The sequence below is a fragment of the Scardinius erythrophthalmus genome, assembly GCF_964197995.2.
Source record: "Scardinius erythrophthalmus genome assembly, chromosome: 4".
In the NCBI taxonomy this organism is placed as follows: domain Eukaryota; kingdom Metazoa; phylum Chordata; class Actinopteri; order Cypriniformes; family Leuciscidae; genus Scardinius; species Scardinius erythrophthalmus.
In genome coordinates this window covers 7,072,656-7,100,389 of record NC_138224.1, presented here as the reverse complement: position 1 = coordinate 7,100,389, position 27,734 = coordinate 7,072,656, and the positions used below count along the sequence as shown (strand labels likewise).

The 27,734-nt window shown below is 38.8% G+C and overlaps 3 protein-coding genes and 1 pseudogene across 4 annotated transcripts; 2 read left to right on the top strand and 2 right to left on the bottom strand.

Moving 5' to 3' along the window:
- The first annotated feature begins 2,796 nt into the window (after positions 1–2,796).
- On the top strand, positions 2,797–9,774 carry LOC308690050 (putative polypeptide N-acetylgalactosaminyltransferase 8; annotated as a pseudogene). The gene is made up of 11 exons: positions 2,797–2,989; positions 5,047–5,263; positions 5,339–5,505; positions 5,600–5,661; positions 7,608–7,753; positions 7,823–8,021; positions 8,347–8,733; positions 8,934–9,071; positions 9,158–9,253; positions 9,386–9,550; positions 9,643–9,774. The product of its transcript is annotated as a putative polypeptide N-acetylgalactosaminyltransferase 8 (transcript).
- A 3,655-nt stretch (positions 9,775–13,429) lies between these two features.
- On the bottom strand, positions 13,430–20,481 carry ada2b (adenosine deaminase 2b). Its single transcript, XM_081364287.1, has 10 exons — positions 20,377–20,481; positions 19,291–19,615; positions 18,687–18,906; positions 17,628–17,838; positions 16,542–16,669; positions 15,855–15,945; positions 15,584–15,692; positions 14,566–14,723; positions 14,250–14,452; positions 13,430–14,159 (listed from the first exon to the last, which is right to left on the bottom strand). The coding sequence occupies exons 1-10, from the start codon at positions 20,395–20,397 to the stop codon at positions 14,072–14,074; spliced, it is 1,554 nt and encodes a 517-aa protein (XP_081220413.1). The 5' UTR covers positions 20,398–20,481; the 3' UTR covers positions 13,430–14,071.
- atp6v1e1b (ATPase H+ transporting V1 subunit E1b) lies at positions 20,377–24,926 on the bottom strand. Its single transcript, XM_081364300.1, has 9 exons — positions 24,636–24,926; positions 23,910–23,975; positions 23,700–23,809; positions 23,438–23,504; positions 23,244–23,333; positions 23,088–23,156; positions 22,621–22,715; positions 22,422–22,509; positions 20,377–21,282 (listed from the first exon to the last, which is right to left on the bottom strand). Exons 1-9 carry the CDS (start codon positions 24,666–24,668, stop codon positions 21,220–21,222), a joined length of 681 nt encoding a protein of 226 aa, XP_081220426.1. The 5' UTR covers positions 24,669–24,926; the 3' UTR covers positions 20,377–21,219.
- A 589-nt stretch (positions 24,927–25,515) lies between these two features.
- Positions 25,516–27,502, top strand: LOC308690065 (uncharacterized protein). Its single transcript, XM_081364302.1, has 2 exons — positions 25,516–25,544; positions 26,583–27,502. Exon 2 carries the CDS (start codon positions 26,782–26,784, stop codon positions 27,400–27,402), a length of 621 nt encoding a protein of 206 aa, XP_081220428.1. The 5' UTR covers positions 25,516–25,544; positions 26,583–26,781; the 3' UTR covers positions 27,403–27,502.
- The last annotated feature ends 232 nt before the right edge of the window (positions 27,503–27,734 follow it).

Below are 27,734 nucleotides of genomic sequence, written 5' to 3'. Positions count from 1 at the left end.
AGGGAGCTGAGCCTGTGACAGATCTGTAAGCAAGCGTCAATGCCTTGAACTTGATGCGAGCAGCGAGTGGTAGCCAGTGCAGAGAGATGAACAGTGGAGTGAAGTGGGCCCTCTTGGGCTCGTTGAAGACAAGGCGAGCTGCAGCATTCTGGATCAACTGCAGGGGTTTGGTTGCACATGCTGGAAGTCCAGCCAGAAGAGCATTACAGTAGTCAAGCCTAGAAATGACCAAGGCCTGGACGAGAAGTTGTGTTGCATGCTCAGTTAGGAAAGACCTGATCTTCCTGATGTTGTGCAGTGCAAACCTGCATGATCGAGCTGTCTTTGAAATGTGATCTGTGAAGGTCAGCTGGTCATCAAACGTTACTCCAAGGTTTCTGACTGACCTTGATGGGGTGATTGATGATGAATCTAGCTGGATGGTGAAGTCGTGCTGTAGTGACGGATTGGCAGGGAGGACGAGAAGCTCAATCTTTGCCAGGTTGAGCTGCAGGTGATGTTCCTTCATCCATGTGGAGATGTCCGCCAGACAGCTTGAGACCCGTGCAGCTACTGTGGGATCATCTGGTTGAAACGAGAGGAAGAGCTGTGTGTCATCAGCATAGCAGTGGTAGGAGAAGCTGTGTGTCTGTATGATGTGCCCCAGTGATGTGGTGTAGATGGAGAAGAGGGCAGCAGACAGATGCAGGAGAATGAGGACTGAAGATTTGGAAGCAGCTTTTGCGATCCGTAGGGCTTCTGTGACTGACAGTAATGCAGTCTCAGTTGAATGCCCTTTCTTCTGGTTGTTTAGAGACAAGAAGGATGTTACTTGGTTGAAAACAGCTCTTTCAAGTGTCTTTGCAATGAATGGTAGGAGAGAGATAGGTCTGTAATTCTCTACAAATGATGTGTTTAGCGTTGGTTTTTTAAGCAGTGGAGTAACCCGAGCCTGCTTGAATGCTGTAGGAAAGGAGCCAGTGTGGATGGATGAGTTGATGTGTGTGTGAGTGATGGTAGAAGTGTGGGAGAGATGGTTTGTAGAAGGTGTGAGGGGATGGGGTCTAGAGGGCAGGTGGTAGGGTGACTGGAGAGGAGAAGTGTAGATACTTCTTCCTCGGTTAGCGAAGAAAAGGAGGACAGAGGGATATTGGCTGTGGAAGGGGTCGGTCTGGGTTCCTGTGTGTGTGGTGCTGAGAACTGACTGCTGATAGCTGTTGTTTTGTTGGTGAAGAAGTTCGCAAAATCGTCAGCAGTTAAGGAGGAGGCGGGTGGTGGTGGAGGTGGACAGAGGAGGGAGTTGAATTTCTTGAAGAGTGATCGTGTGTTGGAGGAACTGTTGATCTTGTTGTGGAAGTATGAAGATTTTGCAGCATGAACATCAACAGAAAAGGACGAGAGGAGAGATTGATACATAACATTGATTAGTTTTATGTAAATGTGCTCACCTGTTTAATAAAGTACATGTAGAAGCGGTCGAAGTCTCGGACGTGGAGCTCTCGTTTATATACTGTCTATGGGAGCTCTAGGAATCTCGAAAACACCGCGCTGATATTGATTCTCGTTTTCTCATTTTTTATCCGAAGTCTGCTTGCCATGGTCCATAATGTTTGAATGAAACAACAACAGCGTGCAAATAGACATTGCGAACTACATTGTCCATGTCTGTCGCCTTGGTTACTAGAGGACTCTGGTTCATAGCTCTGGTTACCATGGCAGTACAAGCGGAAACCAGGGACAACGCGGATATGATGCCATTGACTGCGACAAAACGGAAATAAAGAAACATGCCGTTTCTTCGAATTAAATTAAAATTTCTCCTGGTTTGAAAGTTGTTGGAAACAGTTGGGATAATGTAAGTACACAACTAAAAAATATATGTAACATAGATATAGTGATTTTTGCTATTTTTAAAGCAAAAAAGTTACATATTGTGCCTTTAAGTGAACACTCAAGCCATGTCTCCCTCTAGTTGCCAAAACCAGTCATGTATGGAGGAGAGGGGAACAACAGAGAAGCTGTCCTTGCCACAGTCATCTGGGGTGGAGCTTTACTTTTGTAAATGTTTCTTTGGAACATTATATATTGTGAAAGTGCTATGCAAATAAAACTGAAAACCAGCTCACCCAGCACTTCGTTTTCAGACAAACTGCCAACAAAGACTTTAAATTTCATTGAATAGCCTGTGTAAATTGTAAAAGTCTTGTTTGCAGAGGCAGAGTGTTTCTTCATAAATTAATGTTACAATACTATAAGTCAACTCTTTCTAAGTCTTTCAATGCTGCAGGTTTTGTGAATACTGAAACTGCAACAGGTGATAATCTCTTTGGGAATACTCTCACTATGTGCCTATTGTGACTTAAAATAAAATATTTTTGACTCTTCCTAGTTTGGTGAACTTTATGTGGGTGCTTATCAAAAAACAAACAAAAAAAATTGTTCTTGGTGTAACAAGTGCCTTCTGTAGTAATTTAGGCTAAATCAAAATGAATCAAAAACACACAACATGAGAAATTGAAGTTAAAGGACTGTAATATCAGACTGGTTCATTTTGCTGAATGATATCATTGAGGTTAAGAAAGTTTGGTCAAGTGTATATTTTAGTTTAACTACCAGGATTCAATGTCCTTGTCTCCTCCTTCCCAAGATTAATGTGATCATGTCAGAGTGATAAAGATCAGCAAACTAAAAAAAAACTCTCAGCAAACATTAGTGTCACAAAATCTAACACGGGCTAGGGCCCACCGACTAACTGGTATGTGAAGAAGGATAACATCTTGACAGTTAACAAACTGTGATTTTGCTGTTCTGATCATCATGAGAATTAGCAGTGTGAAGAGTTTGTTTCCAGTCTTGTCTGTCGCTGTGGTGTTTCTCTATATGAGTTCTGTCAAGTGGGAAATCCAAACTCAAGAAAAGCAGCTTCACCAAGTCCAGCAGAATTTCTCGTTACACAGCGCACTTCTCCTCAACAAGCTGGACAAACTGGAGGCTCATTTATATGCTGTTGGTGAGTTTCTTTAATCAAATTTGACAAAAATAATTTCTGTTCACCTGTTTTACATATTACCCTTTATGCGCTCTTTAAAGATGGCATGAAATTAAAATTGACCCAATTTATTTTCTTTTAGTTCACCCATTTTGAATATCTATCTGTCTGTCTGTATGTCTGTCTGTCTGTCTACCTATCTATCTATCTATAAATGAAAATTGTCATTAATTACTCACCCTCATGTCTTCGGAACACAAATGAAGCTCTTTTTAATTAAATGTTTTTTAAATAAAAAATTAAACAGCTGTTACTAGGTCACGAATATGACTGGGATATCTCTTTTTAAACATCTCTTTAAAAACATGATGGTAAACATATTTCAAAAGTATTAAAGTATGTAAGAAATCTATTTCAATTAATCATAAAATGGCCCTGATGTGTCACTAGACATTAAGAAATCATGTTCATTTCAAATACTTATATCACTGACAACAGTAGTCCGGCCAGGATATTGCCATTTAAAAAGTGGACTTGCAGCCCTCAACTGATGTTGATGTTGTCATTTTGTGTTTTGGCCTGACGCGCCGCCCTCCACCTATCTGCCAATCACGAAGTCAGTAGTGTTTCGGGATCCGGGTTGCCAGCTTTGCTCTAACCTACTCTAGTCGGATAAAAATGTCTAACGTTACTAAATCAAAAAGACCTCGTTATAATTCAGAAATTCGTTGTGACAAAGTCCGAAATAAAACCAGAATTTGTATTGGAGATGCTTTTGAAAACGGAGAAGAATTTGAACACAGACGCAACGTTGCTAATTTTCTCCAGGACAGGTAAGATTCATCTATGCTTGGCTAACTTGTACTTGATGTCAATGGACATTTCATATATTCATGACAGTCGAACAAAGTTATGCATGTTCGTGCAAAGTAACGTAACATTAGCTCACATGGACGTATGCTAACATTTGCAATGCATTATAGGAGCCCGTTTCTCTGTCATTATGCTGAGACGCTGATGAAAACAACATTAGCACGCCCATTATGGCAATTTGAAACGTAATTGAGACAGAAGCCTAACTTTACCCCAGAAAAATTATTCGTCATTCGTTCTTCACGTACAGTATATCGTGGACTAAGTTACACATGCTGCAAGTTGACCATTGCTAATGTAATTTAGTTACTCTAACAATATTTTCTAATGGGACTGAAAACAACCCTGTGATAGCCATTGGTGATATTGAATTTGTCCCGCGTTATAATTGCTGTGGCAAATGTTTTGGTTATTTGTTAGCCTACCTATGACAAAAACTTTAGTACTTAAATCGAGATTTTTTTTTTTTTCGTATTGAAAAATAAGAAAGTTTTATTTTGTTGTTTATATGTTTTTTTTTTCTTTGTTTTACTATTATCCTTTTTTTCTCAGATTTTTTTCAATTGTAATTGCATTTATATGTTCAAAATAAAGAAATCAAATCAAATTAAATATCAAATCAAAAACTCTTATCTCTTCAGCTATTATGGCCCCAGCAATCTTTACGATTATATTTAACTAATGACAATTAGTAAATTTTTTAAATACATAGTTACTTATCAAAATATCTCTCATGAAGCATAAACATAATTAACAGAAAAAAAACGAACTGTGTACGTCTCGTCGTCACTTGCCATTGGAAGCTCATTGAAGCAGCCTACGTTTCTGCTGAATCCTGCAGCTTATCTGGCAACCTCGAGTCAGGGGGAGGGGGAGGGGATACACCGCTCTACAGTATTTTTAAAGTGATTGCAGTACCAGTTTTGGCCACAATCCTACATACAGTTCCTTTAAATTCGTGAGAAAAAAAGTACTGAGTTCACCTTTAGTTTTACATGCACATCATTATTTTGAAGAAACATGGACAGTTTGTATTAATGTCATTTGAAGTAGACAATGATTTTCAAATAGATAAAACAACAGAAATCTGTTAATATGAGCTGTAAGGTTTCAACTTCGCTGGTTTACCAGAGTAAAAACAGTTCTAATGAATACTACATTACATCATACACACATTTTATTGACTTACACAAACAATTTTGCAGAAGAGAAAACCCTCAAAGGAAGAAATGAGAAGAAACCAGTGAAGAAGCCAGCAAAGAAGCTGTTTCCAAACTCATATCTCTTCAAGAAATGGACTGTGGAACTTTCTGAGGACGACCAGAGGAAGGCTGAAGATCTCTTTCAGAAATACGGCTATAATGCCTTCCTCAGTGACCAGATGCCTCTGGACCGGGAGCTGCCGGACACTCGAGACCACAGGTGAGTTTCAGCCGTTCATGGAAACGCTCTGACATTCTTGCATTCATCCATTTTCCTTTTGTCATTGTTCTGTAGATGCATTGGCCGTGAATATCCGCACAATCTGCCCACCATCAGCGTGGTACTGATTTATCTGGATGAGGCTCTGTCTGTCATTCAAAGAGCCATTTGCAGCATCATCAACAGAACTCCAGCCCACCTGCTCAAAGAGATCATACTGGTGGACGACCACAGCAGAAATGGTTTGTTTCTCTCAAAACCTCATCAAATCCTATAGTTACAGATGCATATTATAAACAGACTGAGCTAGTCATTCTGGATGTATGTCTTCCACAGAAGAGCTGAAGACACAGCTGAATGTTTATGTCAGCTCCATCAATGAGAAGCACCCAGGCCTGGTGAAGATCAAAGTCAAAGTCAAAGTCAAAGTCAGCTTTATTGTCGATTCTTCACATGTTCCAGACATACAAAGCAATCGAAATTACGTTTCCCTCCATCCCACGGTGAAGACAAAAACATGTAGGTAAAACTAGACTAGAGTTAAAAAACAAACAAAAATAAAAACTAGACATGGCTAAAAACTATATGACTATCACTATATATATATAGGCATCGATAAAAATACCTTTAAATTAAGTCTGCAAGTGACATGATAGTGCAAAGACAGTTTCAGTCATAGCAAACATCAGAAGTGTGCAAATGGCATGATAGTGCAAAGACAGTTCGTCAAAAACAGCATCTGAAGTGTGCAGATGGCATTGTAGTGCAAAGACATAGCAGCATCAAAAGTGTGCAAATGGCATGATAGTGCAAGGACATCATTGGGTGGGGGGGGTGGTGGTCATCTTCTTGGCGGCCTGGTGACTGAGGGGAGAGAGTTCAGCATCCTAACAGCCTGGTGGATAAAGCTGTTGTTGAGTCTGGTTGTGCGGGAATAGAGGCTCCTATACCTCTTCCCAGATGGCAGGAGGCTGAACAGATTGTGAGCTGGATGACTTTCATCACTCACAATTGTGGTCGCTTTGCGGATGAGGCGGGTAGAGTATATGTCTTTCAGGGAGGGGAGTGGTGCACCAATGATCTTTCCGGCTGTGTTTACTATGCGCTGAAGAGCTTTCCTGTTGTATTCAGTGCAGCTCCCGCCCCACACAGTGATGCAGCTGGAAAGGATGCTCTCAATGGTGCCTCTGTAGAAAGTGCTCATGATGGATGGTGGAGCACTTGCCCGTCTGAGTCTGCGCAGGAAGTAGAGACGCTGCTGAGCCTTCTTCACCAGAGATACAGTGTTGGTAGTCCAGGAGAGATCTTCACTGATGTGCACCCCCAAGAATTTGGTGCTGCTCACTCTCTCCACATCGGCACCATCGATGGACAGTGGCAGGTGTTCGGTGTGACCTCTCCGGAAGTCAACAATGATCTCTTTGGTTTTTCTGACGTTTAGCAGGAGGTTGTTGTTACTGCACCATGTGGTCAGAAGGCCTACCTCCTTCCTGTAGTGAGTCTCGTCTCCCTTGGTGATGAGACCCACCAGAGTTATGTCGTCCGCAAACTTAATAATGTGATTAGTGTTATGAGTTGTTGTGCAGTCGTGTGTCAGCAGCGTGAAGAGCAGTGGACTGAGCACGCATCCTTGAGGGGCCCCTGTGCTCAGTGTGATGCTGCTTGAGGTGTTGTTGCCAACACGCACTACTTGAGTCCTCTGACTGAGGAAGTCCAATAGCCAGTTGCAGAGTGAAGTACTTAATCCTAGTTTGTCAAGTTTGCAGATAAGTTGTTGTGGAATTAATGTGTTAAATGCTGAACTGAAGTCTATGAATAGCATTCTCACATATGTGTCTTTTTTGTCCAGATGGGTAAGGGCTGGATGAAGGGCAGAGCAGATTGCATCCTCTGTAGATCGTTTGGCTTGGTATGCAAACTGGTGGGGGTCCAGGGTGGGGGGGAGGATGGATTTGATGTGTGACATGACAAGCCGTTCGAAGCACTTCGTGATGATGGGTGTCAGTGCCACAGGGCGATAGTCATTGAAACAGGATGGTACAGGTTTCTTTGGCACAGGTATAATGGTGGCGGCTTTGAAGCATGATGGAACTGTGGCTTGCTTCAGGGAAGTGTTGAAGACATCTGTGAAGACCTCCTTCAGCTCCTCTGCGCAGTCCTTCAATACCCGACCCGGAATATTGTCTGGACCTGTTGCTTTGTGGGAGTTGATAGTGGCGAGTGTCCTCTTCACGCTGGCGGTGGAGAGGCATAGGGGCTGATCATGGAGGGGGGGAGGGGTCTTCTGTGGCCTTGTGTTGTTTTGTTCATCAAAGCGTCCAAAGAAACTGTTTAGGCTGTTTAGGCTGTTAACTGTTTAGACGAACTGTTTAGGATGGTGACCCATCCAGAGCAGAGAGGCCTGTCCCAGGCCAGAATCTCAGGCTGGGAGGCTGCCACCGGAGATGTGGTTGCCATCTTGGACGCCCACATTGAGGTCCATGTCCAATGGTGTGTAATTTTTATAATGTGTAATGTGTAATAATGAAATCACATTCTCAAGTACTCTCTCACTTTTAGGGCGGAGCCTCTGCTTGCACGTATCCAGGCTGATCGTACACTGGTCCTGAGCCCAGTGTTTGACAAAGTGAATTACTATGACTTGGAAGTGATAAACTATGCTTGCCTTTGCTCATGGTTTTGATTGGGCTCTCTGGTGCATGTACGTGGCTTTCCCACAGAAGTGGTACGATCAAAAAGACCCTTCACAGCCAGGAAAGTGAGTGTGTGTTTTGTCTAATAGTGTTTAAGATGCGATGCTTTTTTCCTTTCCCTTTAGTGTGTAATGCATCTGTTAGTACATGTATAAGATCTGGAAATTTTCCACAAAAGGTATTTATTCTATCTAACACAAAACACTGCTCCAGACCTGCCCAAAATGCATCGATCGAAGTCCAGATACAACTTCTGTAAACGTCTGTCACAACTGACTTTCATACCTGTCATGGCGCAGCTCTAAATAGAGTGGTGACAATTGACAATTGTTCTGTTGAACTGATGTTGCTTGTGCTCTATTAAATCCGTTCTCTCCGGCTGTTCTCCAGGAGTCCCTCTGTAATGGGAATACTTGTGGTTGATCGTCTGTTCTTCGGTGAGATTGGGACTCTGGATGGAGGGATGCAGGTGTACGGAGGAGAGAATGTTGAATTAGGAATACGGGTAAAGCACATGATCATTCTACTGAATTATATTAAATTAAACTCTATGTATTATACTATATTCAGTGTTGATTTTTCTCGGCTCAGGTGTGGTCGTGTGGAGGAAGTATAGAGATTGTTCCCTGCTCTAAAGTTGCTCACATTGAAAGGGCGCACAAACCCTACATGCCTGACCTTAGTGGTGTAATGAAGAGAAATGCCCTCAGGGTGGCAGAAGTTTGGATGGACGAATACAAGAAAAATGTCCACATGGCCTGGGGTGTCCCCATACAGGTAGATCTAATGAAAAGATTCAGCCACACAAATAAATTCGGGATGTTCAAGACCAGTTCTAGGAGTCTTGATGTGTTGATTTTGTCAGGTTCGGTTTGAGACCATTAAAGTAAACCGAGAGGTGGGACTAAAGGTTTGAAATGTTAAATTGTTTTGGCTCTTCATTAGATTTATGATCTGTTCTCTCCTTTTTTCCACAGAATCATGGGATAGACATCGGTGATGTTTCAGAGAGAAAGAGACTGAGAGAGAGGCTGAAATGCAAACCATTCAAATGGTATCTGGAAAATGTCTATAAGGCGTTAAATCCTTGGAATGATTTCCTAGGTTATGGAATGGTGAGTGACATATGGTTCACTATGACTCAAGAGAATTTTATATAAGAGAGGTTTAATATAATGTCCTTATTATCTCTCTTACACAGCTTATTAATGATCTGCAAACAAGTTTATGTTTGGATAAGGGGCCATCTGAGGAGAACACTCCCATTTTATATCCATGTCATTTCTTTTCCTCACAGGTATAAAATCCTCTCTTCTCTTCTCTTCTCTTCTCTTCTCTTCTCTTCTCTTCTCTTCTCTTCTCTTCTCTTCTCTTCTCTTCTCTGTATTTTTGAGGAATATTTGACGCACTTTAGTCTCTTCTTACACAGGTATTTTACTATACAGCAAATGGTGAGATACTTGTTGATCCCCTGCCGACCCTTTTACACGATCGGAAGCGCTGTCTAATTGATCCCGGCTCAGGCAGGTTTCCAGAGCTGTCCTGGTGTTCAGGCACTGAAAAACAAAAACACATGTACTGGGACTTCAAACAGGTGAACAAACCCCAAATACTGAGAGAATACTGTGGTATATCACAATCTGAACATTGCATTAAAAAACTTTCTTCATCTTGTTTGATTTTTAGGGACAGGCCATACAGAACAGAGACACCAAACGCTGTCTGGAGATCAGTGCTGACCAGAACGTAAAAAACATTTTTATTCAGGAATGCAGAAACCAGCACTGGAAGATACAACATGTAATTCAGGATTTATGAAACGCAATCTGATGAGAAATTAAAAATATAACTGATACCCAGAAAGAGGATTAAAGAGAAAAATAATGATTTTCACAGTTCAAATAGAAATCGTAATATATGTCAGAATAGTTGCAATTTATTTACTTTTTGGCCAAGTCGTGCAGCCTTATATAAATAATTTTAAAATTAAACAATCAAAATAAAACGCTTCACTAAATAAAGATTAAAATTTGTATCTGTTTACCTGCATGTCATGTGACTGTTAACTGACATCAGAGATTTGTGAATATGCGAATATGCTGTTACATTACTGAAATATTAACTTAACTTACAAATAAGTTTGAGAACTCCTGATATAGAGCAAGTGAACTCAACATAGTTTACAGAAACTTTACTAAATCAATGTTAAAACCCCTAAGTCCTTTTCAAAACCACTGAGATTAATTAGTGTCAGTTTCAGTTTTTCAGAAGTTTCTATGTAAATATATGTGAATTCTCTCCTTCAAAGAAAAAAATAATAATTAAAATAACTCAATGAGCAGGAATACATTGTCAAATTTCAACTGTAAAATGAAGGAGGATTTTAATGAAATGTTGAGCTCTGTACAAGAGTAGGTTATTTTTAAGAAAATAGATGGATGGGTGGATGGATTGTTTCTTTTTTGTTTCTTTCTTTATGAAATCATTGTATGTAAAAATATATATATTTTTAATTGTTTCATGTTTCTGAGTAGGCTAGTCTTCCTAAAAGCTCTCGAAGGTGTATGTTGTCACGAAATATCAGTGTCTATTAAAGGAATAACCAAAAAAACATTTTTTTTTTCATCTTTTACCTGCCATTAAGCCGGGTGCACACTGTGCGATTTTGGCCACAATTTGGCCGTCTGAGACAAATTTTGCAAATCCTAAAAGAATCCTCTGATCCTAGATTCCTTGGGTAAAATCTGAAGTCTTTGATCGTTAGTTTTACATGTTCACCGACAGCCGATAAATGACCATTGTGATCAAATTTGACCTCCGACGAATTTCTGGCAGGGTCAGAAGTTTTGACTCACAGTCCTGCAGTGTGACTTCTCCTACGACGACAGTCAAATTGTCTTTGTTTTTTCAGGACAAGCCATGACCATAATTAACATTAGAGATTGCTTTGTAGCCACCATTTCAATAATGCAGCTCATAGTCAATGTGCCATTGTTTGATGATGTAAAGCTCTATGGAATGCCAAGAGGGCCAAAAACACGTAAATTTTAACACGTCAAAAACGCGTGTGAAACACACGTTAAAATCAGTTTGAACAGGTCAGTGTCATTGGCTGCTGAAGACTTGGGTCTAACCATTTCTGTGAGCTTAGGGGGGTGTACCGTTAATAGTGGTTCCCAAACCTGTCCTGGAGGACCCCCAACACTGCACCTTTTCTTTGTCTCCCTAATCAAACACACCTGATTCAACTCATCAGCTCAATTAACCCATGTGATAATGAGCTGATGAGTTGAATCAGGGGTGTTTGATTAGGGAGACAAAGACAACGTGCAGTGTTGGGGGTACTCCAGGACAGGTTTGGGAACCACTGGGCTAGGCTACAACAATTGAACATGCTGTAGATCAGCCATGACTTTCCCCAAAATTAATCAATAAAGGCTGTGACATATACTTACAACTTTGAATTATATTTTCTCTTGATCTGGTGCCAATAGCATTGAGTTGTTGCAGGGGTTTGGTTCATAGCTTCAAGATCAAAGTTGACAGAGAAAGTTCATGAGCTGCTTCATGGCATCAACAAAGCCTGATTGCTTTGGTTTGGTTTTGTCAACACAAAACTAATCCTTTAACCCTGAGTTTGTTCAGCTACCTTCATGGTATAGTTCCTTGAGCAGTTTAACACGTCTTGACTGTTGTACAGTCTGACATTTATGACAACGGAGATCTTACAGTGTGACATGGCTTACAGCGAGGATCATGTTCGTACAGTCTGACAAGTAACAATTGTAAAGGTCCAAGGACTATAATAAATCGCACAGTGTGCACCTGGCTTTACACAAATAGAGATATTTAGCAGAACATCCTAACTAACTATAATAACTATATAGTTTTGTTTTTGTTTTCCAAACAACAAATTAATGAAAAGCTCCAAAAAGGATAGCATTCGTCCATATGACTTGTACATTTCGGTTTTCTCAAACCATATGATAACTTACTGTGATGAACGGGTCAAAGTTTAAGTCGTTATTCAGTGAAAATCTTCTGCTTCTGGAGCATTTCAAATCTTGAATCTGAGGCATGTTTTCATGTAAATATAGATTCACACTATGCTTTATTCTTTTTGTGAATCTATTATGTTACATTTCATAAAGAAGCTCAAGATAATTATAGCCTACTGAATCTATTACATGCAAACTTCTTAGCTTCTGCCACAGTTGACTAAGCATCAGTGATGCTGCACTTTACAACAATAGCCACAAGCATGGCAGGACCAATGAGTCTTATAGAATAACTGAAAGCAGAAAGGAAACGCCTTTAATAGACCACAGCTACAAAACGAAACTGTCTGTGATGACATTTGTGCTCGAGCATTTAAATCATCATGAGAATTAGCTGTGTGAAGAGTTTGTTTCCAGTCTTGTCTGTCGCTGTCAGCTTCACCAAGTCCAACAGAACTTCTCGTTACACAGCGCACTTCTCAACAAGCTGGACAAACTGGAGGCTCATTTATACGCTGTTGGTGAGTTACTGAGATCTGTTTTGCCTCAATGTTGCTGTAGACTTTGAATACTTGATGACCACAAATTCTTGCAGAAGAGAAAAGCCTCAAAGTAAGAAATGAGAAGAAACCAGTGAAGAAGCCAGCAAAGAAGCTGTTTCCAAACTCTGAACTCTTCAAGAAATGGACTGTGGAACTTTCTGAGGACAACCAGAGGAAGGCTGAAGATCTCTTTCAGAAATACGGCTATAATGCCTTCCTCAGTGACCAGATGCCTCTGGACCGGGAACTGCCGGACACTCGAGACCACAGGTGAATTTCTCTCCGTCTGTTCTTCAGTGAGATTGGGACTCTGGATGGAGGTTGAATTAGGAATATGGGTAAAGCACATGATTGTTCTACTGAATTATGTTATATTATACTCTATATTCAATTGATTTTTTTCTCGGCTCAGGTGTGGCTGTGTGGAGGAAGTACAAGAGCAAAAACCCTACGTGCCTGACGGCCTTAGTGGCGAAATGAGGAGAAATGCCCTCAGAGTGGCAGAAGTTTGGATGGATGAATACAAGATAAATGTCCACATCGCAGGTATCATGAAAGAAATCCACTCATATCTTCCGTCTGTTTGATACATATCAAAAGACAATTCTAGCAGTTTTGTTTTTTGTGTTAAGAGTGAGATATGAAAATGATTTTCTTTGTTGACACATCAGTTTGCTGCTTTAACAACCTGACAATCATGTGATCTACTGGAAATATAACAGATGTTTTCTAATTATTAGACTAGTCAAACAACCAGTGTTCCTGTTCTCGTCTTCTCCTGCAGAACCATTGGATAGACAATAAATAGGATAGGATAAAATAGTAATAATATTTAAATTCAAAATAATGCAAAATAAATGGCTTGGTGAGCATAAGAGACTTCTTTCAAAAAAAAAAAAATCTTTGTGTAAACATTAACATGAACAAGTTCTTGATATACAGTAAATGGAGTGTGCTTTTTATTGTTTATGGTGGTAAAGAGGAATGTCAGCAAGTACTAACAGAACTTCTACGGCAGAGAGCCACACCAGACATCTGTGTTTATGTTCAAATATAAATGCTGTTGAATTGCAGGACACATTGTATAAACCTCACAGTCTAAACTTGGTCAAAGTAGTATGTCACATAATACTCTCAGCATTTAGAAAGTCCTTCGGCACAATGTGCTGATTTTTTATTCTTCATTTTTTTATTCTTCATTTGAAACCGCCTAGTTTTATAAGGTAACCCAGCTAACAAAATCTGTTCTAAAAACTTTTCACTAACATTCCCATTAAGTTGGGAAAATGTTATTTCTGAATGTTCTCTGAACATAGACAATAAGGGAACATTCCATTTTATCATATTGCAAACATTATGGGAAGGTTACTTTTGAATGTTCTCTAAACATTTTGTAAAATTTAAAATATGTTAGTCGAACATCCAAAACGAACATCCAGAATGAACGTACTATTAACATTACTGGAAGAACATTTGTTCATAGCTTTGTGAGAAGCCAAAGGTCTGAAAACGTTTCCTGTTAGCGCGATAATAATAATAAAAAAATACAGTCCTCTCCTCTTCTGTTTGTCATCGTTATGAATTATCTGCTACGAACTTATTCCACTTTTCCTGCCATATCGTCAAAGCTTTATCCTGTAGTTGTGGTGACAAGGAACTGTACCTGTTAAAAAGGGGGGAAAATGCAACCTTAAATTCATCTTCTATAACTGAAATTATTTGTCAAATGAAAGTGTATGAATAAATCTTGCACCTGATTGAATTCATCGCTAGCTCCTTCAGAGTGCCCAGGTTTGCGCTCAGCCCTCCAATACCCACAAAGGCCTGGTAGAAATCATAGGAGAGCCCAGTGGTCCCGAATAAGGTGGGATCATCAGAACTCACCACTATGGGATGACCGTCAGACATTAGTGCCGCAGCGGGGTGGTTTCGCAGATCCGAGACTAGCTTTAGCACCTGGAGAAAACAAAACACTGTTTATTTAACCAGTAACACTATGCTAAGTCTGTCCAAATATCGTTTTATCATACCATGCGAAGTATAACAAATTTTTATTTGAAGGAATATACCTGGTTGGAAATGGGACACAACTCCACTGCCACCCCTCTTGTCCTGGAGAGCTGCTTGGCCAGAGGATGATGTACCAGCGCAAAGCCATGTCCAATGCGGCTGGTGTTAAACAATAAAGCGTCTAAAACGTTCCTGTCCACATCCGTACCATCCAAATCTAAAAGCAAACACCCATAGTCTAATGTGGCAAACTCGGAGACGAGGGAGAGATGGATCCAAATGCAGATGTTTTATTAAAGTATGATCAAAATAGTGATGGGCACTTTCGAAACAAGCCTCGAATAATTTGTTTCAAAATTCGAACCAGCGAGTATTTGTGTTTGTGATTTCGAAAAGCTTCGTTTCTCCCATCACTATATCAAAATACAAATAACTCAGAAACTGGAAAACGGAACACAAGGAGACTGAACTGAGAACAACAACATACAGCCATAGAAAGACAAGACCTGACAAACAACATGGGAAACACAAGGGCTATACTGTATATACAGACACACTAACAAGGTAACAAGACACACATGTGAATACAATCAGGGGGAATCAATGAAACAAAAGGACTATAAAGGGACTATAAATATAGACTCAGAAAACTAGAAATATAACATAAATTCTAAACAAACAGGGAACATGTAACACAGTAAGCATATTCCAATTCAGCTGTTATTGTACAACTACCCAGCTAAAAACATTCTAGTAAGGTTCTCTCAAATTTATGAACAAAAGTTCGTAACATAACATTTTATTTGCAAAAACATTTAGTTGGATAGTTCATCTAACATTATTTTAACGTGTTTCAAAACGTTCCCATAATATTTGCAAAATTAAAACTTAATTCTTTCAAAAAAAATATGCAAAACATTCACGCAACCAAGAAAACGTTTGAATGTTCAGAGAACATTTAGAAATAAAGTTTTCAGAACTCAAATGGGAATGTTGACGAAATGTTCGTAGAGCATATTTTTGTGAGCTGGGTAACTGTAACTGAAAATGAAAATGAAGTGAGCTACACATACTGACCTGTTTCTCCAGCATGGAAAAAGAAAGGTAGTTGTGTTTCCATCTCTGAAATGAATGACAAGGCTTCTCGAAAGTACCAGATAGATCTTCCGGTGTCTTCACGACCTACCTACAGCAATAAATTGATCAAATCGGAGAAAAGTAATACTATTGTTACGTGCAGAGTCCTGATCAAGCCCAATTTCCTTGTGAAAAAGAACTTCCCTTGGTTATTCCATTCTGGTGGCATGGCTATGGATTTTAGCCTAACTTAGGTCAAGGATGAGATTACCAGGTCAAATCCAGCGACGATGTCTGGATATTTTCGCTGCATTTCAATGGCCTCTTGCACGGCCCCCTTCACTTGATATACATAAAGGTTCCTGTGTGTGCATTCAGATCAGCAGAAAAGTATATTAAACCTCCTGTCAAAACAAAATCCTAGGCAATATAATTCATCTTTTTGAACTGAGAGTTCACTAAAATGTTTCTTCTTACTTTGCATTAATTTATGGCATAGGTTTCTTTGCTTTTGTAATCTCAAGTTTATGTTTTAAGGAAGCATGACTATCCATAATCTCATCCATAATCAGAAATTTCACCCCTTTAGTCTAGTGCCATCATAATTGAAAAATTTAAATGCCATTTCTTTTTTTGTTTTTTAAAACGGTAATCATTAAAGTTACTGAATTAAATTATCCAAAAAGGTACACTCTTTTAAAAAAAAAAAAACGGTATAAAATGCCATTTGGTTCAAAGGCTGTAATTCTTTAATGGTTGTAAAAAAGAACATTTTAAAACATAAAACTGAACATACACGTTTCAGTCTCACAACCCTTGGTAACAGATATAAAAATTCTTTACATCAGAAGTAATATTTAATTATTATTTTGGAATGGTTGGTAAATGTAATCTGTTCATGGGAGAAAACAGGCAAGGGAACAACAGAACATAAGAATTTAATGTAATGTAGTTTTACCTGTGGACAGTGAAGATTATACGAGTTCCTATGAAGTCTGGATGATTTGCTCTGAACTGCTCAGTGATGTTTCTGTAGACCTCCAGAGACCACGCTCTGTCATGAGTAGTGCCATCCAATTCATACGCCTAAACATAATATAATTTTACAATATAGTTAGTTTTCAGGACAATATAAAATAAACATGGTTTTCACATAAAAAGTTAAAGGATTTGGATTTAGACAAGGGTAGTTCATGGATTTGTTTACGTGACCAGTCTGTAAGGGACAGTATTTGAAGTGCCCCTACTGTGCTTTGTGTGAATGTAAAAGGTCTGCAAAGTTTCAAAGATCAAAGTTATTGTCTCCCAAAAGAAAGAGCGATTCTGAACTGCCTGAAGCAAGTCCTCAGTAATTACAGTCTAACTTCCTACATGTACGTAGGTTTGTAACAAATTTGCCTATGATTTTCATTGGCTGCCGCGATTAACGTCTACTTTGACCCGCCCTCAAACACTGTAGTTGCAGCTGAAGCCTGGAAGTGTTTGGTTCGTGTTCATGTCGATATCTTTGCATGCTCTTCCAAAGGATGAGGACTTGCGCTGGAATGTATAGGGTAAAACTGACACTATTGTTACTGTCTTCACTTCACTTCACTTCCATTCACATATCCTCTCCTGTGGCCTTATAGGATAGTGAAGTCCATCGAATGCACACTTCAGAATCTCGCCAGAAGTAGTAAGTCATCTGGGTACTTTTCGCCTACTCTTGAATGCTATGAATTCGGACATACTACTTGGCTCACATACTGTTTTTCATATACTGTATAGAATGGAAGTCCGAAGTAGGCATATTCGTGCTTAGCATGAGTCCTTTATCGAGGCGAGGGGATGCTGCAATGTATATTGTGAGAAAATTAAAGCCTTTTTTGGCCTTAAATGCATATATACGAGACCTCCAAAACAAAATTAGGAACCTTTAAAATAGCAAAATAGAGGCACTTTAAGATAAAACATGCAATCTGTTCCCAAATTATTGTTGAATTTTTCATCAAAGAGCACACACTGTATAAACTTAATATTGTAATGTGATTTAATAGTCGCAAACCTTGGACTGTCCGACCCTCAGCTCCACGTACATGATGTTGTCTTTGTAAAGCTCCGTCAGAGCCTCGTAAATGTAGTCCTTAAAAACAGGTGCATAGTTGATCAGCCCAGACAGAGCCATAAAAATCTTCTCAAACCTGTCCCATGCTGCATCTTGTGTTGGATAAGACGTCTCCGGGTCTTCCGTGAAGAGTGTGAGATTCCGCATTAAACTGAGAAATTGAATTCATGTAATTAGTCTAACTCAATCACTGGAAATAAGAAGTGCATAAAAACGTCTCTTATATTGAAAAGAATAATTTGTAGAATTTAATGTTTTACCCTGTACAATGTAAGATCTGTTATATGTTTTCCCCAGTTTCTGTTTGTCTTATGTTTAATGCATATATTTGATATGTCTGTAAGCTTTTTTGAAAGTAAAAAAAAAAAAAATGTAATTAGTCTATTTTCAGTTTGTTGGTTTTGGAACTGGTTATAATTAAATATGAATTTATTAGGACACACACACACACACACACACACACACTGCTGCAGTTGATTATTGCTGTTGTTGTAGATTAATGCTGCTGCTGCAGAGCAAGTACAGGAACTTGCTACTGCTAATACATACACTGATATGCTGATGTGGGCATGTAAGAAACACTGCTTCAGAACAGATAGCATATCTAAAATTACCCGTACCTGATCTACGCAGGTGAAGCTGGGGAAGATGGAGGGTTTCAGAGGAACTCTGATATAAACGCTAACCAGCCATTTAAATGCTGAGCAGCAAGTTCATTGGATGCAAATGTGACATGAACCAATCAGCTTGTGGTTAACAATAAAAAAATCAGCAGTTAAATTAAGGACCCATCAGCCTGCGCCATCTAGAGTTTCATGACAGAACTTCATGAAATATATATCTGTCAAACTGCCACTAAAACCATACTTACAGTAAAATGTATTTGTGGCATTTGCATACAAATGTTGCTTTTCAGTGCAATAACATGTCCTGAATGGCCACTGCCATTTTTGTACCAGTGGTTATTTTTATGCCTGATGTTGAAATAAGTTTGATCACCTGTTATCAAAGGCAGTGACATCACTGAGGCTGGCCCTCAGCACGTCTAGCCGTTTCCAGACAAAGCATCCAAAACGTGGAAAGGGCATAATAGTAGAGAAAAGGAACATCAGTGACCCGTCCCACGTGAAGCAGATGTAACAATGAGGCCTGTATGTTGCATTCAGCACCAGCCATTCCACACTCACCATAGCGGAGCTGTGGATGTGAAGGGCAGCACCTGTAAGGCACAGAGTCATTTTGTCATCTGAAGGACAGATGTGCCCCAAATTAATATTATTTTTCAAACCATCTCAGCGCAAACTTTCAGAGATTTCATTAGTCATGTCAATCACAGTGCTGATTGCCCACACAATGTTACAACAAATCGTAACCCCTAACCCTACCCTACACCTTAACCTTAAAGGGGTATCATTCATTTTTATATCGATTTTAATCGATTTTTTCCTATCGATTTTTACATTCTCAACTTTCTTTAGTTTGTAATGTTGCTGTTTGAGCATGAAAAAGGTCTGCCAAGTTCAAAAACACAAAGTGGTCCCCTTTAATCAATGAAATTGCCTTGGCAAAGATCACACGTCCCAAACATATAACCATTTTTTACCTTTTGGCATTTTCTGTAGTAGTTTGAAGACAGGGCTTTTTTGCACAATGTGCCGCACTTTGAAGAAGTGATTGGCAGGTGGGAAAGGTGAATAAACCATTTCCTTCAGCTTTAGCTGGTGTAGGATTGAATCCAACTGCAGTTCAGCCGGAGTGAGCTCCACTCTGCCCCCTACTTGCTGGGAGATCTCCTGCTTCAGCATCAGATCCCTCTGATGGGGGTCTGGCATTGGATTACATTCTCTGATACACAGTAACATCAGCATGATCAGAGCTTCCCAGCTGAAGATACACCAGAAGAGCCGCCTCATGCTCGTACAGAGATCCTGAGACAAGAGAGAGTGATATTCCTATGCTTGTTAGTTTTTTTGTTTTTTAAGTGATTTGTCTTTATCAAATGTGTCTGATGGTTCTAGATTCTTTTGTACTGTGCAATTTGCACCTAAACCACATTTCACTTTGCATTGGATATATTGTGTTAATACAAAATTATAAGCCGACTAAACTAAAAGCTCGAAGTCTCAAGTTCATAGCTGACAATCTGGAGATTCTCTTATGTGTCTTGCTAAACATCTAAATCAAATTGTTTTCTTATTTACAGGAATGGTTTGGATGCAAGTATTAACTTGTCTATTTTTTGTCCTTTTCCTAGTTTAACGTCTTAATCAGATCTATCCCTTGTTAAAGGTCAGGACAATAGTCTAATGTCAACTTAATTTCTTGGTCATTCTGTGAAATGCATAAAAGGGTCTAAATTCACTTACTGCTGCATTTTAACTCGCTTTGTTCAAAACCAATCTTTGAATATCAATTTTATTACCGTAATAAACAATAAGCATTATTACTATGTACATGATCGAAATGTAACCTACATCATAATTATCATAATATTTAACACAGGTTATGTTAAATCTCACTATTTCCTTAGTATGGGTAATATTATTTTAATATGGTTGCTTGACCCCTAACCTTTGTAATAATCAAATCATTGACATTTCTAACAATCTAATAAAGAAAACCTCAGCAATAAGAAAACAGCATACCTTAAAATATTACTATTGATTATAAATAACAAAGAACTCCTTACCTTCAAGTTTATTTTACTCATTGCTCCCTTTTTGTTCCCTGCTATTTGTCTTACATTCAGAGAGCATGTATTTCAGCTGCCTTGTTTCTGCATGTTAAGTTCCTCATTTTGAAGGACAGCACATGTTGAGAATGTGATGACAATAGAGCATGTGACATACTGTGAAATCATAAATGACTCGTAGAATAAGAGCCTTCAGCAAACCCTTCTCATTATGACATTCCCCAAATGGCTGACATTTACCCGTTTACCATCCACACTATAGACTCAGTAAGCACACAATGGGAGAAGATCTGGTCTATATTGTTTTTCATTGTGTCATTTTCACATCAATATAATCTTTGCAGTGTTAACAGACACGTTTGGTTCTGATATACAAGTCATGCTCTGCACCACAGTAAAGGACAGCAAATAAAAATTCAACTGAACAGATTGTAATAGTCAAGTCTGTGTCACCATTTTGTGGGATGTTAAAGATGTAGCTGTTGTCTAAATGGTTATCAGGTTCAGTTTGCAAACTAATGAGAGCTTTGGAATTTCATGGAATTTCTACATCGGTTTAAGTTTTTACGTTTCTGTAAACATAAACATGTTATATTCCAGCTGCATTCGGAATCAAACACAAAATGTTCAGGACCGGAGATCCTTCAGCCAATCAAAACACTATTTTTTACAGCAATAATGAATCACCACATACAGAACACACACATTCACATGATATTTTCTTAAATACAGACAGACAGACACAGGAATGGAGTCATTAACATCAGAATGAAAATAGAATACAACATCAAACAATGGCGTTCCGCCGTGGTTCTAAAAGGTTTCCTCTATGAATGAGAATCAGTCCATGAACTTGCGATTCTGGTTTGCACCAAACAGGACAACTCGGATTTCAGGCATCATCTGAAAAGAAATCAAAATCAAATCAAAATCCTAGCATTTATTTAACACAGCTTCTCAGTGTTGGTGGTAACACATTACAAGTAATGCGAGTTAAGTAATCAGATTACGTTTTTCAAGTAACTAGTAAAGTAATGCAAAAGTTACTTTTTCAAATAAGTAACGCAAGTTACTTTATTTTCACATTTATTGTCTGACATCTCTTCCTGTCCCCATGTTGAGAGAAATCGGGTGTAAAATGCAGAGGCGCTGTGCGAACATGTGAGCTGTGTGAACATGACGGTTATTGTAGTTTGAAAATAAATGTGAACATGCATTCACTCATCTCACTTGCACAAAAACAGATTTAGTAAAAAAAGTAAACTATTAAGCAAACCTGAAATAATTAAAATGCTAAATAATTCATAATTCATCCATTTAATCCCACTTGGGATGCCCCAAACTGAACTTCGTGTTATTTGAATTTCTTATGCAAGATTTTTATATTTCTTATGTACATGTTGTGATTATTTTATGATTATTTTAACTCCTTTTCTATGTAAAGCACTTTGAATTACCACTATGTATGAAATGTGCTATATAAATACACTTGCCTTGCCTTTATTAACCAATGTCTTTGCTGCTGACCTTCAATGATCCAATTCAACCATAAGCAATAATGACTTTAGTTAAACATCACATTTGTGTTTAATTTGTTTGTTTTTATTGCTGAAGTAAGAGTGTTGAACTTTCTTCTACTGCATCATTTCATTTTGGTGTGAAAGGTTCTTGACGTTTGTTTATTTGTTTATTTATTTAAAAGGGACAATGCACATTAATGAACATAAGGACAATGTCCAAATGTAAATGAGCCAGATTTAGCCGTACAGACTAATTTTCTTCTGGAGTTCCTGGCATGTTGTTATTATAAAACTGTAAAAAACTGTTTGCCAAAAATATAACTTTTTTTTTTTGTTATTAAAAAACAAAAAACCAAGCCCAGCCCAGGTGATAAAAAGTCATGCAAAAGTAACGTAACATTACTTTCCAATAATAGTAACTAAGTAACGCAATTAGTTACTTTTTTAGGGAGTAACAATATTATAACACAAGTAACTTTTTCCAACACTGTTCATAATCTTCTCAGCCCAAATGCTGTATACCTGTTGTGCCATGAGGTCCAGTCTGCTCTCCAGAGTGTTGGACACTTTGATCTTCCCATCAGCATTATACAGCTCAATACCACCAGAGCTACACAGAAAAACACACAAACTTTCATTACAAAGATAAAAAAAAAGAGAGCTAACATCGTTTAAGCTAATTTTATAAAAGAGGAACTGCTTAGGCAGCGTAGATGCTCACATTTCTGGAGAGAGGAAGTGGTCCTGGTCAATGCGCACTTCAAGACTGTCCTTCACAGCTGCCTTGTAGATGGGGATGTTTCTCTGCACAGCAGCCTAATAAAACATTTTTAAGTCGCTTTGAAATAAAAGAGTCTGCTAAATGAATAAATGTAAATTAAATGTAAATGTAAAAGACAAATTTAGCTAAAGTCAGTCTTTTTTATATCAGTAGCTGTGTTTCCATCCAAAGTTGCAAATTTAACTTGAGCGCAAAATTGGAATATCGCATAAAACATTCTATTTAGTTTTTAATAAAATTTGAGTTTAGTACATCAAGTTAAACTAAATGAAAATGAGAAATGTTGTCTTGGCAACTAGCTAAAATAAGTTTGATTTTTTTTATATTTTTGTTTCAGATAAAGTTGATTTTACTTCGTTTTTTTTTTTTTAATGGTTTCAGTAGTCATTGAATATACATCCACAGACCTGCACTATGCCCACATCCTGTTTGCGGCAACGGATGTTCACTTTGGGTTCCAGGAGTTGGTAAAAACCCTGAAACATGAGAATATTAGGGCATAAGACTCACAGAAAGTCTTTGACAGAACTGATTTGCTACACTCTGTATTATATATTGCTCACCTGCAGGATAAGTCCGTCCATCAAAGCAGCGTATCTGGATGGATCTCTGGCTACATTCGCTAGTCGTTGACGTGCGTCGTTTAGCAAATCCTAAAGAGCACAGAATTAAAACTGCTGCATAAACAAACAACAGAAACTCCCAGCCAATATTTTGTTTAAGGATTGATGTGCCACAAAAGAGAACATGAACTAACCGAAATCATGTCATCACGGGCCTTCAGGACCTTCAGTCTGGCCTGGTTCATTAGGTTGGACATTTGACTGTGGAGAGGAAGCAAACCATTTAAACACTATTAGGGACAAAGAATTCACAATCAGATCATTTCACAAATAATTAAATGATTTGAAACCGCTTTACAACATGAAACGCTTGTTTGAGTAACAGATTTTGAGGAAACTGGGAATTTCCACAGTAATGATTTGGCCGTCTAATGGCAAGGAGGAAGTCACACTCACATTTTCTTCTGCTGTTCGATCTGCTTCTCCTTCTTCTCATAATACTCCATGATCTTCAGACGCTGGGTCTGAACCAGCCGACCTTTCTCAATGTTGAACTCCTCCTCTGCCTGCAGGGGGTGTCACTTATCATATCAGTATATTTACACCATTTCCACTATAACATTGCATTGTTCTAATGGAATAATTTAAAGCTAAACAAAAAATGACCTTTGCATCAATCTCCTCTGCTTTTTCATTGGCCTCCTGCTCAATGAAAGCCATCATGTGCTTGATCTGGAAGAAATGGAAAAACGATAGGAGAACAATTTAATATCAATGGGGAAAAGGCTTTAATGGAACCTGAAATCAGTGCAAATACAGTCACATGCATTCTCTTTATCGAAACAAATAATCCTAAGTATGATTAAACAAGTTTACAGTAGTAATAAGAGCTTCTTCTCGTGGCCCCATCACATGGATGTGAAATGTGTCTGTCTAGTGTGTGTGTTTAGTAGGTTTCATGAATGCTGTTACTATGCAGAACATCCTACATCTTCATATTTTGCATCATCTGCATTCTATATCTTGTGATACATATTTGACATTATTCATTATGCATTTCAGCATTTGCCTTTGGGATGATTGATTTAATTTGACCTTATTGATCCATTATGCACAAGTGCGTGTTTCCATATACAACAATTCACTTTAATACACCCATTTAAATGTATTGATATACATTAACTGTTATCATATAGACAGGTCTCGTGATGCTAGCCGTGTCTAATGAATAAATGACGAACAACCTTGAAGGCCACATCGTCTTGTTATATCACGACGCTCCTGTCAGGCTCGTCAAAAAAACAATGCATTTAGCAAAGCACTGAATGATTAATCTTTCTATAGTGTTATGCTGTAATGAAGATTAAATGATGCATTTGAACGCGTTTTCACCTGCTTCTGGACGTCGGCATCGCTGAGCGCCATGACTGCTGCTGTAAGAGGATTTTAAACTCCACCGACAGAAAAAGCTCGTGTCGCGGCAAAGGAAACACGTCTTATATTTATGAAGACGTTCGAATATTTTTGGAAAAGCCTAAAGATTTAAAAACGCACAAAATGATATGCAAGTGGTCGATCGTGAGAGTGTCAGAGTCGTGAAAATAGACTGGAAGGATCAGCTGATTCTCAGTCAACGATGACACATACGTCACATGACGCGTGTTTCCTCTCCGGGAACCAATCAGATCTCAGTGCGCGTGTAGGGCTTTTTATTTTGAACCTTTGACAAAATAATTAATAATAAAATCAAACCATTTCACCCAAAAGTTTTAAATGATAAAATAGCAGACATAAGATGAAATGGAAAATGGACAATTGAAAAAATTATACATTTGGGCACATTCTGGTTGTCTGCTTGATTTCATAAATCGTTTAAAAGTGATGAAATTCTGCTTAAGGTCATTGTGAAAGTTTAATTAAGAAAAACTAACTAGTGTAATTAAGAAAAACCCCAACAACAAAAAATAAATAACAGTAACCTTTATTACAAGGTACTAGACACTAACTTTGTTAAACAAACACGTCAAGCAAACAGGACTATGTCCTAGAAAGTAGGACAGATCAATGTGTCATGGACCAGAATAAGGTTAAATGGGCCGATATGAGTTTTTACTACTTTGCCATGTCCCCATGAGTCGGACAGATGTAATGGGATAGGGGGTGGGGTAGGGGACAGGCAAAGGGAGGCGCTGCATAGCATTCTGTTGCAGCAAAGCCCATAAGCCCCAGTGACCCCTCCTCTGTATTTATTCAAGCCTCAGTCTGCATTCATTTCCTGACTAAACCCTGTGCTCAGACAAGGTAAGATATGTTTTCAATAGCTCCTCTTACAGAATATAAAATGACATATACAGGTTATGATTGGGTGTATTCTCTGTCTCTTACAGAAGAGTGAATGACAGCCAGAATTTACTGTCTTCTGATCTTAAATATAGTCCATGTGCATTTTATTTGTTGCTTCATAACAATTATATGAATTTCCTGAATGGGTAGTATGAGAATGTAAGCTTGGACAGTTTTTATTTTATTTTCATAACATCTGCAGTGCTTTAAGTTATAGCATCTTTTCTATCACAGTTTGTTTTATATGAGGATAGTATCATATTCTATTAACTGCCTTGTTACAGTGGAAATAGAAGGACCTATTCAGCCACACTTAACTAAATATTCCTGCTGGTTAGAAGAGGTTTATACAAAAGTATAACCTGTGTCATCGTCCTCTCCCGTTTCACATTCTGTCCACTGGGTCACATTCAGCCATCTCTACACCGTGTATTTCTTGCACATCTGATCCCTTTAAGCACGTTGACCTTTGATCTTGCTGAAGGGGTTTAGTTTACTATCTCTTCACAATCCGACTGTTGACGCTGCAGATGTTTTCATTGTGCCGTGACTGGTTCAAACTCGAACTGCTGTTACCATCATGTTATGAACTTCATTAACGGGATTGGACACTAAATGAATGGCAGTAGTGCGTCTTTAGCATGTCAGTGGGAGATTTATGAGTTTAAACATTGATTAATCTGGCAAAGTAAATAAAATTTGGTCCTAAAAGAGTAAGATATGTCCTATGTGAACTGAATCATGATCTTGTCATGCCATGTCTGACATGTGAACAGATGGAGATATATATAGGCTGCATAACTGGCCTATACATAGATCAGAACATGACAACAGATAAGGATGTTTGTAATTCTTTTGTAATTTGTCATGGACATAAATGCTGAGGTCAGATTTGGTAAATACTCCTGACCCACATTTATTTTTATGTATTTATTTGCTCATTGAATATCATGTTTTGTTCAATTTGGTGACTGAATTCATTCTGTCCATCTTTAGGACTCACTGAAGACAGAACCTGTGAACATTAGTCAGATTATCGGAGGGGAAAAAAAGATCTTCCATCCTGTCTGAGGACAGGCATTTTGCGGGGCCCGACCCTCCCCAGGATCTAACCGCAAGCCTGGAGGAGAGCAGCAGTGGTTCGGGCCGCTGGCAGACCGCGGGTCTAGCTGAGTCCTGGGCATCTGTTAGCGACATGGAGACAGAGCTCAGAAGTCTAGAAACCAGTGAGATGGTTCTAGTTCAAGAGGACCACAGCGAGAACCACTCCTCCACCTCTGACATCATCCACTTAGAGGCGGAGCTCCACGAGAGGGCGGAGTCAGACGACGAAGAAGACCTTCAGAGCAGCGTGCTGAGCATGATCGGCAGCGATAGGGAGCTGGCGGAGATTGGGTCTGCAGCAGAATCAGATCTCAAGCCTCCACAGACAGGGGAACTTCTGATGTGTGTGGAGGAGCCAGTTGTGGAGGAAAATGAGACAGAGGTGGATTCTCAGCCATTTTTCACTCACAACCCTCTTCTGTCCGAGCCGTCAGATTTCACACTGGCTTCTGTTCCCATACCTGAAATCATCTCACAGGTTTTAGATCCTCTCCCACACTCTGCAGTCACACAGTCAGAGGAGTCTCATACTTCTGAATCTAGTAATGAGCCTAGCGTGTCTCAAGACCACACAACGTCATCTTCGGAAGAGGTGGTTTCAAAGGCAGGCATGCCTCCCACCTCGCCCTTTGAACTCCCGGTGCTGCTAGTTGGTGTCGCCGCCCTGGTGGCGGTAGTGGGAGTACTTACTTATAAATTGAGTAGAAAGTAGCAGGACTGTATATCTCTTTCATAGCTTCAACATTGTACAACAATTCAACATATTCTTTTATTGATTACGTGATATATCAAATACAGTGTTTTTAAATATTATAGTTTGTCTGATTTTGTTTTATTCACACACACACACAAATACATACAACCCTGTCCTGTCACACATAGAACATCATCCTGATTATCAAAAAAAAAAAAAAAAAATACATTAGTGTTTGCTCTAGGCTACATTCTTAAATGTATGCTTCTTTTGATGAAAATAATTGTCGGACAGTAAATAATAATAATAAAAAAGTAGGCTATTACAGATAATTAGCATGTATTGTCAGG